This window comes from Enhydra lutris, unplaced genomic scaffold (assembly GCF_002288905.1).
Source record: "Enhydra lutris kenyoni isolate GAN:26980312 unplaced genomic scaffold, ASM228890v2 scaffoldscaffold78, whole genome shotgun sequence".
Taxonomy (NCBI): Eukaryota; Metazoa; Chordata; class Mammalia; order Carnivora; family Mustelidae; genus Enhydra; species Enhydra lutris.
In genome coordinates, this window is record NW_019154162.1 from 1,039,020 (window position 1) to 1,052,270 (window position 13,251).

Here is a 13,251-nt window from a genome sequence, read left to right on the forward strand (position 1 = left end):
GTTTGTCTCATTTAATACACATGATTAAGTGTAAGGTAGAGATCACTTCTTGCTTGTATTTTGAGAAAACAGAGGTTCAGAGAGGTTGAAAAGCATGTTCAGCATCACTCATCTAGTAAGTCCTAGATGTAGGAACTAGGTTTAGATCTGGGTGAGTCCCAGCTTTTTCATTAGAATGGACCAAAACAGTACCTGCTATGAAGGTACTCCTAAAGACTTCATAAATACTTCTAACAGCAACCAAACCCTGACCACAAACCCCATAGCCCTCTTCCCTTTAGTGATTTTGGTGTGGAGTCCCCTTTCTTCTCTCCTCTGCCCAGAAGGCAGGCACACCTGGCTTGTTCACACCTTCCCCTATGCCCCATAATGCTAGGGTCTGGGTTTCCATGTGAACTTCTCTCCCAGAACCACCCGTGAATGCCTTGAGCTCCAGGTCCAGAGTGTCATTTAACCTCATACACTTCGTCCTAACTTCCCAGTCCCTAACATAATGTTCTGCACACTCCACACATCTAATACATTTTCCTTGAATAAGCCAGTGAATAGCAAACCATCAAGTATGGTACAATGTGCGTGGAGTCTGGTCAAACCCTCTTGCCACCCTCCACCCCGGCCTGACCATAAAACAGATTTCCCAGGTCTCTGTGATCATACCACCTATTTTAAAGCAAGGCAAGAAAAAAATAACCCCCAAAAAGGTACATAAAAAGTAAAGGCTCCAGCGAAGTAGGAGAATAAATCACAGTCAAGTATGTTGTCTGGAAATCATAAAGCGTGGCCCGTGCAGGCAGGTGGAGTAGCGGTAATGGCCAGAAGCAGGCCCCAGCACCTGCGCGCCCCTTGAGCTGCGGTGTCTGCTTCCAGCTAATGCATCGTGCAGGGGCCCTAGCAGGGGCCATAAACCTGTAATGCTCTCCCCACCAGCAGCAGAAGGCCAGAGCTGAATGCGGCTGCATCTGCAGTGGTTTGTTTTAGCGCGGCACAGATGGATTCTAGCACAGGCTGCTGATGGATGCACTTGGGAGGAAAACAGCTCCTGTGGGAATTTGAAGCCCTTTAAAGGGGTTGGAAATTGTTTTACACCAATTGTCCCACTTCCCTTTGCCGGCTGAGGAGAACATGGCGTTGACCCCCTCAGCACAGGTCCCCATAACTGTTTCTGTTAATGAAATGATCCTTTCCTATGCTCCCTGAGTGGCTACATCAGGAGGGCTGATAGCAGTGGACTTTGATTTTCTTTCTGGTACCCAGCCTGTGTGCTCAACATTCCCGTGTGTTTTATTTCATTCTCACATCATCATTGCACAGTGGATTAAACCCAGTTTATAGGTGAGAAGACTGAGGCTTGGGGAGGTGAAAGGTCTCTGCAAGTATTCAGCAATGTAAGCTGGTAGTGTCCACTGAGCCTGCAGATCCTGATGCCCTCACTTTTCTTCCTTGCATCTGCCTCCCTAACCAGAGAAGCCCTTGCCAACCTGATATTTACTCAGCAGCCATTGCCTGTGATTTAAGTGGAGATATAAGGTACAAACATATGAAAAATTAAATAACTATCAATGTAAAACGACAGGAGATGTCACTAGGCTGTACATACGTAGATGGCAAATGAGTGGCACAGGCAGTGGTTTGAGGATTATTTAAGCTGTCTTTACCCTTGGCACAGAAAATTCACTTTGTCAACATAGATAACTGTACCAGAAGTGACCCCAGGGACCTTAATATAGACTTGCTTTATTACAATAGGATCATAAGTGAATTGGCACACTTTTCAAAGGACTATAAGCAGCTTCCCACAGTGATTTAAGTTCAATTAAGCTGGGTATTGACAATCTGTAGACTTCCCCTCCTCCCAAGCTTTGTGATAGAAAAATTTCACATTTTTTTGGCCCTTGCAAAGAGATAGATATGTGTGTAGAATGAGGTCTTATTAATCAGAGTTATTTCTTGTCTCACTCTCCTTTTTTACTTCCTTTTGTTCTTTCTTCTGAGTGCTGATCTCCATGGTAACAAATAGAACAGCTTACATCATCTATAATTACTGCTATTAATCATCATCATCATCATCATCATCATCATAATAGCAATCAGATAAAATGAGAGAAAAATTTTTGAAAGAAAATTAAATTGTGGCTCTGTATGTAAACAGTTTACAGTTTCTGAAATGAGAGCAAGAGAAACCAAAGGTCACAGAGAAACGCAGAATGAGGGTCCATAGAGGGCTTTCTGGGGTGATGACTGGAAAAGATTTTACAACAGAGATGAAGATACAGAATGTTCTAGAGCATCCTATCATTACTACTGTGCTAGCACTTTGTGCAACCTCTTTTTCTTTTCCTTTGTTGTTGATATTGCTGGTGATCATATTAAATGTGTGTGTGTGTGTGTGTGTGTGCGTGCGTGTGTGTGTTGATCTTATAATGAAACTTCTTTTACATTTAGATCACTACACATGTATAGAAGAGCTGCTTTGGCAATGCTAGAAGAAATAACCTAGAAGAAAACAAACGGTGGTGATAAACTAATCTTGTCACTTGACAATGATTTCCGGAAGTCCTAGAAAGTGCTTGATGGCAGCCTAAGCTCTGGAAGTCTGAGGGTGAAAGACTTTTGTAGACCTGTCCATTCTCAAGGAAAACATTGTGGTCTTTCCTGGGCAAGCTCCTGTAACATCCATTCCAAACCCTGCCCCCACTAGTTCTCTGGGGCAGCCTCACTTACTTTTACTTATTAATTTTTTAGTTTTATTTATTTATTTATTTGAGAGAGAGAGAGTGCATAAGTAGGGTGAGGGGCAAAGGGAGAAGCAGGCTCTCCACTGAGCAGGGACCTCGAATTGGGGCTTGATCCTGGGACCCTGGGATCATGATATGAGCTGAAGACAGATGCCTAACTGACTGAGCCACCCAGGTGCCCCAAGCCTTACTTTTAATCTCAAGAATACTTATGATAGCCTAAGATATTTGTCATTCTTCCGTACACAATTTTCCTCCAAAACAATGGCAAGCTTTTAGAGAGTTAGGCAGTACATCTTCCTTCTGGGCAGGTATCCCTGTGGCTGGCTCAGCACTAACTGGGCACATATTTGAACATAAGAATGAAGGATATACTTCATATTCTGGGAGATCTCTTAGCTTTATGGGAAGATGGACTTCAAACCTAAATTCACAATGTAGTTTAAGAAATGCTTTGGTTGCCTCTGTAAAATACATTGTTATGTCTGTGAAATGACACTTTAGAATTTTATCACTTATGCTTCTTGATGTCCCACGGCCTGTAACTCCTTTATGTATAATGGTAGCAAATAGTGGGTGAGGGTCTTCGTCATGAGCTCATTCACACTCTTGCCGGTACATCGGGCATCCTTAAACAACATTCCTCCATTTCTTCAAAGTTCTAGTAATTAAAACAGCACAGTACTTCCATTAAAAAAAAGAAAAAAATAGACACATAGACCAACAGAACAGAATGAGGAACCCAGAATTACACTCCCATAGATGTGTTCAATTAGTATTTGACAAGGGAGCTAGGAACACTCATTGGGAAAGGATAGTCTCTTCAACAAATGGTGCTGGAGAAACAGGATAGTCACATGCCAAAAAAAAAAAAAAAAAAAAAAAAAAAGGAGGGGGCCCTATTTATACTACTCACAAAAATTAAAAATTAAAATAAATTAGAAATGTAAACATAAGACCTGATACCATAAAAATCCTAAAAAAATATAAGGAAGTTGCTCCTTGACATTGGTCTTGGCAACAATTTTTTGGTTATGACACCAAAAGTACAAACACAAAGAATAAAAATCAACAAGTGGGACTACATCAAACACAGCAAAGCAAGCCATCAAAAAAATAAAAATGGAACCTATGAAATGGGAGAAAATAGTTGCAAACTATGTATCAGATAAAAAGACAAATACATAATTACTGTTATTTTAAACTAAGATCTTTAGTGAATTGAATAAATCCTGCTGCCAGTTCAAAAGTCTCCAAACGCAGTTTTCCCACAAACAGTGAATTTGTCTTGGATAATTTAATACATATATTCCTTTGAACAAGTTAGAAAGAAGGGGCTATGCTTCTCATCATTGGACTGAATGGCAATACACAGTAAGAAATAATGAAGAATGACCTGAGTAGCAAAAAAGTAATAGCAGAAGCAGTGTTTTTCTAGGTTTCTGGGATCATGAGGACTAACTAACATATTTAATTGACAAGATTTCTGGAAGTGAAAGAGATACAAATAAATATAGAGACACATGAAACAATTTCAAAGTGAAAAGATAATTTAAAAAGATGATAATAACTAATTATACACAGTAACAGCTATATTACAAGAAATTGCAGCCCAGCTCATTGGTTATCTTCATTTGCTGGATGAGCTCCCCACCCTCAATTCCCTAAAAACCAAAGTTGCGGTCCTCAGTCTCATGTTATAGAAAAGTTTCAATGTATAGATTCTTTTTTTATTTATTTTTTTGCATGCCAGAAAGCCTGTTATATGTCCATGTGAAACATGATGCTGAATCACTATATTATCATGGATAAAAAGATTGATATTAATATCTCATTTTCCAAAGTGGAAATTTCAGAAGTTAATGACTTGCCCAAATCCTTACTGGTGACATGTAGCAGAACAGTTTCCAATCAGGCAGGCAGGTTTCTAAAGCCAGGTTGTCTCATGGCACCTGGAAGCACTAAAAGCATCTCCAGAGATGAGAATATATGCCCTGTGGCAGAGGGTCCGGTCTGGGGGCAGACCAGCAGAGGGTGGTGCTTGGAGCCTGGAGGGTTTTATGATGTTCTTCTAATCATAGAATTTAGATAATCTACTCCTCCACCCCTGAGTGTAACTGGACTTTCTTAGGTTATAGGCAAATCTCTAGAGGTTTCCTTGTGTGAGAGTTCAGGTTCATAGAACTTCAGGAAGAGTCCATTTCCTGTTCCAGGTCTCTTGAAACTGGTGTGTTTTCCTCATGGATCTGCAGAGAAATGGTCAGCCTTAGTGTGTCCCTACCCCCTTCTTGAGATGACTCATGTGTCTTACTTTATATTCTGGGAAAGATTTCTGTTAACAAAAACTATTGTGAAAACCACCAGAGGCCATCTCCTCCTTGAAGTTATTGTTAAAAATAGCAGCCTTTGATATCTGCAGGATCCTTGGGACAGAGATGATATACCTTTTATATAATAAGCATATACAGATTACTGTGGAATGTTTAATAATTCCGCTAATAATGAGCTTTCTCACACAAACCCCCTCACTTAATCTTTACAACTCTCCTGTAGAGCTGGTATCGTTTCTGCTTTCCAGATACTGCTACTGAGGAAACTGATCTTTAGAGAAGTAATGATTTGACCAAGGCTGCTTGACCAGTAAGTGCTGAGATGGCACACAAATCCAGATCTTCTCACTGCAGAGCCCAATCTGTGTCCGTAAATATCCATGCACCCATTGACTTAATTGACTATCTTTAACATTTAGCTTCATGGGTTCAATTTCAGTTAAAGCACATGTACATTCATGAGTGGATTCCCACCAACATCTACCTAAAAGACTGTTTAAAATGAGTATGACTTGTTTGAAAATCCTTAGAGCTAAACTTCACATACACATTCCCTAGCTAAAACCACATGTCCCTATCTTAAGACCAGACATCAAGAGCATCAGGCACCAAAGCCAACCTACATGAGTGGCATCGACCTCTAGCCTTTTTATATTTTGTCAGAGTGCAGAACTTAATCTGTACCTGCTATCAATGAAACTGTGAGAAGGGAAAAAAAAGGCAAAAAGAAATAGTATCCAATTACCTCTTTCTTTCCAATCTTTCTTCTGCTATCTCCCAGGAGGAAAAAATAGTCCAAGGACAAAGGGCATCTTTGAAAGGAAAGCCAGCTAAAAGGCCTAGGTTTCATGTAATCATATCTCCTCTTGTTACTCATACTGTGTTTGCAGGGCTTGTGAATCATGGAGAGCACTTCAGAGCTCTTAATTGTTCCTTTGTATCTTCTGTATATTTGCATATATCAAAAAGTGCCAATACTTGAGTTGTTAGAACTTCCATTCACCCTCAGGTTCCAGAAGGCAGGGCTGGCAACATTAGTGGCTTTAAAATGAAAGGTTGTCTCTCCTACACATTTTCCTATTCCATCTTGCTAAAGATTGAATATGATTCTGGCAAAATGAGTCAGTGAGTAAATGAATAAGCAAATCAATGAATGACTGTATGAATAAGTAGATGAATGGATATATGGATATAAGAATCTGTGTGTATTTGTAAGGAAATCTAAATTCATATGATTTAATGATGCTATTTGGACCACTTCTGGCATCAGACTGGACACAAGAGACTGGGGACAAGTTTATTTTCTCTCTCTAAGGCTTCATATGTCTATACCACTATGTGTATATGTATATGTCTGTGTCTTTATCTATAGCTATATCTGTGTTTATATATATATATGTGTGTGTGTGTGTACATATATCTACATTGGAGATATATATATATATAGATAGATATCTACATATCTATCTATCTATCTATATATATATATATATATATATATATAATATATATATCTACATTGACATCTACAATGGAGAATTGTTATCTGTACCAGATATAAGGTATATAAAATGACCTCACATGAAACTAACACAGCATCTATACATTAGACTGGGTGGTTCTGTTTTTCTTCTACATACCATGGGCATTTCAAAACTGTCACTCTTTATTTCTCTTTCTATGCTATTGTGTTATTAAATAATCACTTTTCTCTGATAATTTATCAGAGTTTGTATATATTAGAACGTGCAATTTTGGAATAACAGGTTAATTATTTGTGTAATATTACTGTTATTGCCAATTAGAATTTATGTCCTGTTATTACTTTCAAAGTCAGAACCTAATAACCTTCAGTCTGATTTGTTTTTCAGACTTTATAGTAAATGTAATTCTTCCTCCATTAAACATTGGAGACATGGTTATCACTGGACTGGTTATAGGAAATAGTCTGAAGATGAATCAGAATGCTTGAACAGTTTACTATTTTTGCTGCAAGAAATATTTCCTTTTCTGGATTTGGAAAATTCTTCAGAGATAATGGAAACAAAGCTTTCTTTCTCTCCCCTCTCTTTCTAATACAGTGAAACAGAAGTGCAAGCAATGATGTTACTTCTCCCAAGTCACATACAGAGTTAGGGTAGAGAAAGTATTAAAACTGGGGATCTAGCTTGCCTGTGCTTTTCCTTTTTACCTAAATATGCTGACAGCTGTGATCCTGCTTCTTAGTGGTACTAACTAATAATAGTTATTTTTAGCGTGGGCAGTCATCACTATGGTCTGATAGAAGTGTGTTGGGTCATTTCTTTACTTCCTAGACCTTGGTTTCCTCCTTTATAAAGACTAGGAGGGTGAAGTAAGAGGGAAACCACATGATAGCTATGTTAAGTTATTTTTCAGCCCTGAGAATCTATGAAGAGTAATGGTGTTATTATGTGGGTAAGATTCTCGGATGACAAAAGCTTTTCGAGTCTTCCTATTTCCTCCTTTATTTGTGAGCATGTTCAGAATGAAATTCTATGTCCAATTGCAGTAAATGTTTCAGTCTAGGTTATTAGTACAGAATGTCTGATAGAACTCAGATCTATCTCTTAGTACAGAATGTCTGATAGAACTCAGATCTATCTCTTAGTATAGAATGTCTGATAGATCTCAGCCTTGCAACTTCATCTGTTTGCTTGTTATTCCATAGAAACAGCCCTGCTGCTGGGATTGCCATCTTCTTCTTCTTCTTTTATTTTTATAATAAAACTGAGCCCTAGAAAAGTGAAGGGATTTGTCCAAGCTTCTTGTTGGCAGAGATAGGTTTCAAATACACATCTCTCAAGCTGTAAAACTCAAATTTCTCTTCTCTCTCTTCACCTCACATTCCTACCTGTAGTAGGTAAAGTGTGACCTCCAAATGTGTCGTGAAGGTCCTCATCTCTGCATGTTATTTTATTGTAAACCTCTTAAAATAACTTTTTGGCAAAGAGAGGAAGCATAGGGAATTAAAAAAAAGAACTTCAGTTAGGTGCCTTGTATGTATAGTGTAGATCATACAATCTCATCATTGTTAATTAGGTGTATTTTACAGGTACTTTCTATATGGAGATCTTTCTCTGTACAGGAAACATTCGATGTGATACTTGTGTTTCTATGAGATAGTTATCGGTGCTAGTGTTTGTCTCATGGGGGAGTGTGTGTCAGTAGCTGGAAGCATGAATTTTGCAGTCAGACACCCTGGTTTCCTGTTCTTGTTTGGTCACTTGCACAGGGGTAAGCTGCTCAACCCTGCTCATTCACTTTTCCTTCATTTCTTTTTTTTTTTTAAAGATTTTATTTATTTATTTGTCAGAGAGAGAGAGGAGAGAGAGCGAGCACAGGCAGACAGAATGGCAGGCAGAGGCAGAGGGAGAAGCAGGCTCCCTGACGAGCAAGGAGCCCGATGTGGGACTCGATCCCAGGACGCTGGGATCATGACCTGAGCCGAAGGCAGCTGCTTAACCAACTGAGCCACCCAGGCGTCCCGAAAGCTTGGTCCCACTCACTTTTCCTTCATTTCTAACATGGCATTTCTAACTTCTTCAGATTTAGGTAATGTCTGTTTAAAATGATATGATGGGCATTAAATGTTAAGCATAAAGTGTTCCACAAATTTAATTCTTTTTTTTTAAAGATTTTATTTATTTATTTGACAGAGAGAGATCACAAGTAGACGGAGAAGCAGGCAGAGAGAGAGAGAGAGAGAGAGAGAGGGAAGCAGGCTCCCTGCTGAGCAGAGAGCCCGATGCAGGACCCTGAGATCATGACCTGAGCCGAAGGCAGCAGCTTAACCCACTGAGCCACCCAGGCGCCCCACAAATTTAATTCTTATAATTACTAACCCCCATATTAACTCTGGGAGGAACTTTATGAGAAACAGAAATTCTCTGTCGTTTTTATTTGCGTAAGTGGAGGATTCAGGTGGATCGATTGCCCCCTGTTCAGCCAAGCATCACATTGCTTATGAGATCCTCTTCCGGACCCTCCCTCCCCCAGCTTTATTGGGTTATATAAGCATGGTCCTCTTTTGACCTTCCCTTCTAATCTTTCCTTCCTTATGTTTTCTGGACAGAGGACAAGATTTGGACATCAGTGCAGCACAATAACACAGAGCTGACCCATGTGCGGGGTGCAGACCCTGAGAAGCCCTACACCATGGCCTTGGATTATGGTGGCAGCATGGAGCAGCTGGAAGCCATGATTGACAGCTCAGAGCACTGTGAGCAGGAGGTGGCCTACCATTGCAGAAGGTCCCGCCTGCTCAACACGCCAGGTAAGGCTCAGCCCCTCTCCTCTGCATGAACCATACAGGATGACTACAGATAGGCCTGGAAAACATGGAATGTCAAGGAGGGGGTGTCTGCAGTGACGGCTGTTCACTGTGCAGTTGAAAGAAATAAAGTCAGGAAAAGACTGGCGATGGACTCATCCCGGCTTTGATTCCCAGGTGTGACCTAAGGGAAGGCTCTCATGGTAGCCTCTTAAGGTTCCATCCTCATCTTCAAGAAGAAAATGGTGACAACATGCATCCTTCAACGGTTGAGAGAATGAGAGGTTTCTTGAGCTCAACAGCCCTCGAAGAGAGCATTGAATTAGACATAGGTGGTATGGAGGTGGGAAGGGCTGTTTCTGGGAAAGGAACCAGCATATGAGAAACCACAAAGGATCTTGGCATATTCACAAAAGAACAGTGAGTTATGTCCAGGGCAAGAGATGCAGAGGGAAGTGGTATCAGGCAAGGGGGCCAGCAGGGCAGGCAAGAACAGCCGTGTGTGTTTGCATTGTTCATGTTGCCTGGAGAGTGCACGCCTCAATGGAAATGACTCTTTTTAAAAATAGTTTGCTTTTAGAAAAATCAAAACAAGACAAAATGACAAACAAAGAAAACTTTACAACTGAAACGGGCTTTTGTAAAATGTCCAGAGGGCTTTGTCAAAGTTCATAGATGCCCCTGGGAGTCAGTCATTTTTGTGAATATCTTCCATCATTTTTTTCATGGCACTTGCGTGTGCACACAGGTATACACACATGCACAAGCGGAGAATCATAAGGATATGGAATATCCAAGAATGGTCTCACGTTCTGTTGCCTTAAGAAATTTACAATCCCATGCCTGGAGGTTAGGAATTTTGAAAGGCTTGAGAAGATTAGACAGTGGAATGTCAACAAAGGAGAAGTGATAGAAGCCTAACTAAATATAACACTCTGCCTCACTGATCTAGAATCTTTAGGAAAGACGTTGTTCCACATAAGTGAATTTTCCAGATAACTGTCACTTATCCCTTTAAGCACCAAAAATGTTTTCAAAGAATTTTTAACTATTTGAAATGAAAATCTTTCTCAAATGGATTATACGCTTCACTGCCTTCTTAGAGAGTTCTGAACATAAAATGTAACCTTTTCTTGATGACTCAGGATCATCATTGTGAAAATCAATTACTGTACTCTCCTTGGATTCAGCCGTGCTCACAGGGCTGATTAGATCTGAGGCATCGTTTGCTGTCCCTCTTCCCGGTATTCTTAGACAGGGCTGCTTGAGAGGCTCAATGTGTGTACTTGCTGGTATTTCTCTCTGTCCGGGCTGTCAAGCCTGCACCTGTCACTCTTGGCACTATTCAATATACCTGTGTCTGGATAAAACAACCTACCCTCTTTTCACTGTGTGGCTTTTAGTTTTCTAAGAATTGGGTTTGATGGAATTTTAACAAAAATGGGATTCTGTTCATTCTCACCATGGATTTCCTTTGGTCTATATATTATTATGTGATATCAGTTTGGTAATACTATTACCTTTGCACACTTTTTCCCCCCTTAACTCAGCTGTCATGAATTCCCTGAGCATATTCAAGTAGAAGGGCATGGATTTGGCGGCAGGACCTACTGAGAGTGACTCTGCCTCTTATTGCTTATATAAACTTGTGCAAGTTGTTAAATTTCCACTAGTAATTTCAGCACCTAAGCAATTTACCCAAAGATCCTCAACTAATAAGGTTGATATGAGAAGTGCAGGAAAAATGTACTCTGTACTCCTTGTACTGTGCCTGGTACTCATTAGGTGTTCAACAAATGCCAGGGTCTTATTTCTTTCCTCCTTCACAGCTTCCATCCCAGCAGGGAAGGTCTAAATTTGCACTGTAATGAGAAACAAGCTCAAAGGAACACTTTATTTCTACTTTAATGGTGTAAATAGAATAATTATAATAATTGTAACTCATGCATGCAGATAATCTCACCACCCAGAGACACCAGTGTTGGATCTAGTTGTGCATCGTTCCAGACATTTTCCCATTTTGTGCATTCACAAAAACACAGTAAAAACATATTGTCTATATGTTGGGGTTGAGAATACTCATTAATTCTCTTCCCCCCATGCTTTATGAATCAAATGAGGTAGATGAAGGAAGATAATGGGCATGGGTACACAATGCTACTTTTTTTTGGTGGGCTAGCTTACAGAACATGGTGTAGACCAGACACTGCTGTGTGGGGTATGGGACTGCAGACAGACAGCCCCATAGAGATGTGGCCCCAACCTCACATCCCTCAGTTCAGAGATGAGCACTGACTCATTTAGGCTTACCTCACAGAAACAGGCACAGAGACAACAATGTGCACCACTGTAGGCATGTGAATCCCAGAGCCATGGCTAGTGTACTACCTTTTTTGAGCTGCTATAACAGTGCGGAGGTTCCTCAAAAAAATGAAAATAGAGCTAACGTATGGCACAGCAATTGCATTAATGTATTTACCCCAAAGATACAGATGTAGTGAAAAGAAGGGGCACTTGCACTCCAATGTTCATAGCAGCAATGTCCATAACAGCCAAAATTTGGAAGGAGCCAAGATGTCCTTCAACAGAAGAATGGATAAAGACCATATGGTCCATATATACAATGGAGTATTTCTCAGCCATCACAAAGGATGAATACCCAACTTTTACATCAACATGGATGGGACTAGAGGGGGTTACGCTGAGTGAAATAAGTCAAGCAGAGAAAGTCAATTATCATATGGTTTCACTTACTTGTGGATCATACAGAATAGCATGGAGGACATTAGGAGAAGGAAAGGAAAAATGAAGGGGGTGAAATTGGGGAGGGAACAACCCATGAAAGACTATGGACTCCAGGGAAAAAAATGAGGATTTTAGAAGGGAGGGGGTATGGGGTCAGTTAGCCCCATGATGGGTATTAAGGAGGACATGTATTGCATGGAGCACTGGGTGTTACAGGTAAACAATGAATCATGGAACACTACATCAAAAACTAATGATGTACTCTATTGTGAATAACATGACATAATAAAAATAAATAAATAAGCCTAGTTAAAAATATGACAGACTGATGGGCTTATAAAAACACAAATTTATGTTTCATAGTTCCAGAGGCTGGAAGTCCATGATTAGTGTGCCAGGATGTGTGGATTCTGGTGAAGGCCCTCTTCAGGTCACTGACAACTCATTGTTTGTTATATCCTCATATGCCAGAAAGAGAGTGAAAGACCTTCTGGGAGTCCCTTTAGAAGGGGACTAATCCCATACATGAGGGCTCTACCCTCATGACTTAATCACCTTCCAGGTGGCAACCTCCTAATATCATCATATTAAGGATTAAAATTGTGACATATGAATTTTAGAGGGACATTAATATTCAGTTGTTAATAGGCACACACTTTCGAGGTTGTTTTCTTCGTCTATTTAGGCAACGCCTCTCCCATGGGGAAGACCACAGAAAGAAGGGGAGATGAGTAGAGTCCATCTCCTCCTTACCTACCTGCTGTGTGGAAGAGTGGAACAAGTCCCTTCCTTACCTTCTGAAGCCAGAGCCCCTCCTCCACCCTGTGATACTGTTTTATTACCTTATTTGTCACACACACACACACACAGTACACATATCTTTCCATATTAGTAAATATGACCCTATATCATGTTTATTGACAACCGTCTTCCACTTTATGGACATACCACAACAGATATACAAAATGAACACATCTATTTTGGACCTTTAGTTCTCTCTCTCTCTCTCTCTTTTCCAATACAGATGCGCAAGAACATTTTTTGCACAAAAATTTTGTGAACAAAGCTGATTATATCCCCAGGATAAATTCCTTGAGGTGCCATTGCCAGGGTGAAAAGCGTACATATTTTTAAGGCTTTTGCCATATTG

At 40.2% G+C, this 13,251-nt stretch overlaps 1 protein-coding gene across 3 annotated transcripts in view; it reads left to right on the forward strand.

The window, feature by feature from the left end:
- The window catches only part of LOC111160860 (contactin associated protein like 5), an 823,942-nt gene that overhangs the window by 567,321 nt on the left and 243,370 nt on the right, over positions 1–13,251 (forward strand). For all 3 annotated transcript variants that reach the window (XM_022524243.1, XM_022524244.1, XM_022524245.1), the window contains one exon: positions 9,159–9,359. In XM_022524243.1, coding sequence (XP_022379951.1) covers positions 9,159–9,359 — 201 coding nt within the window. The remainder of the gene's footprint in view (positions 1–9,158; positions 9,360–13,251) is intronic.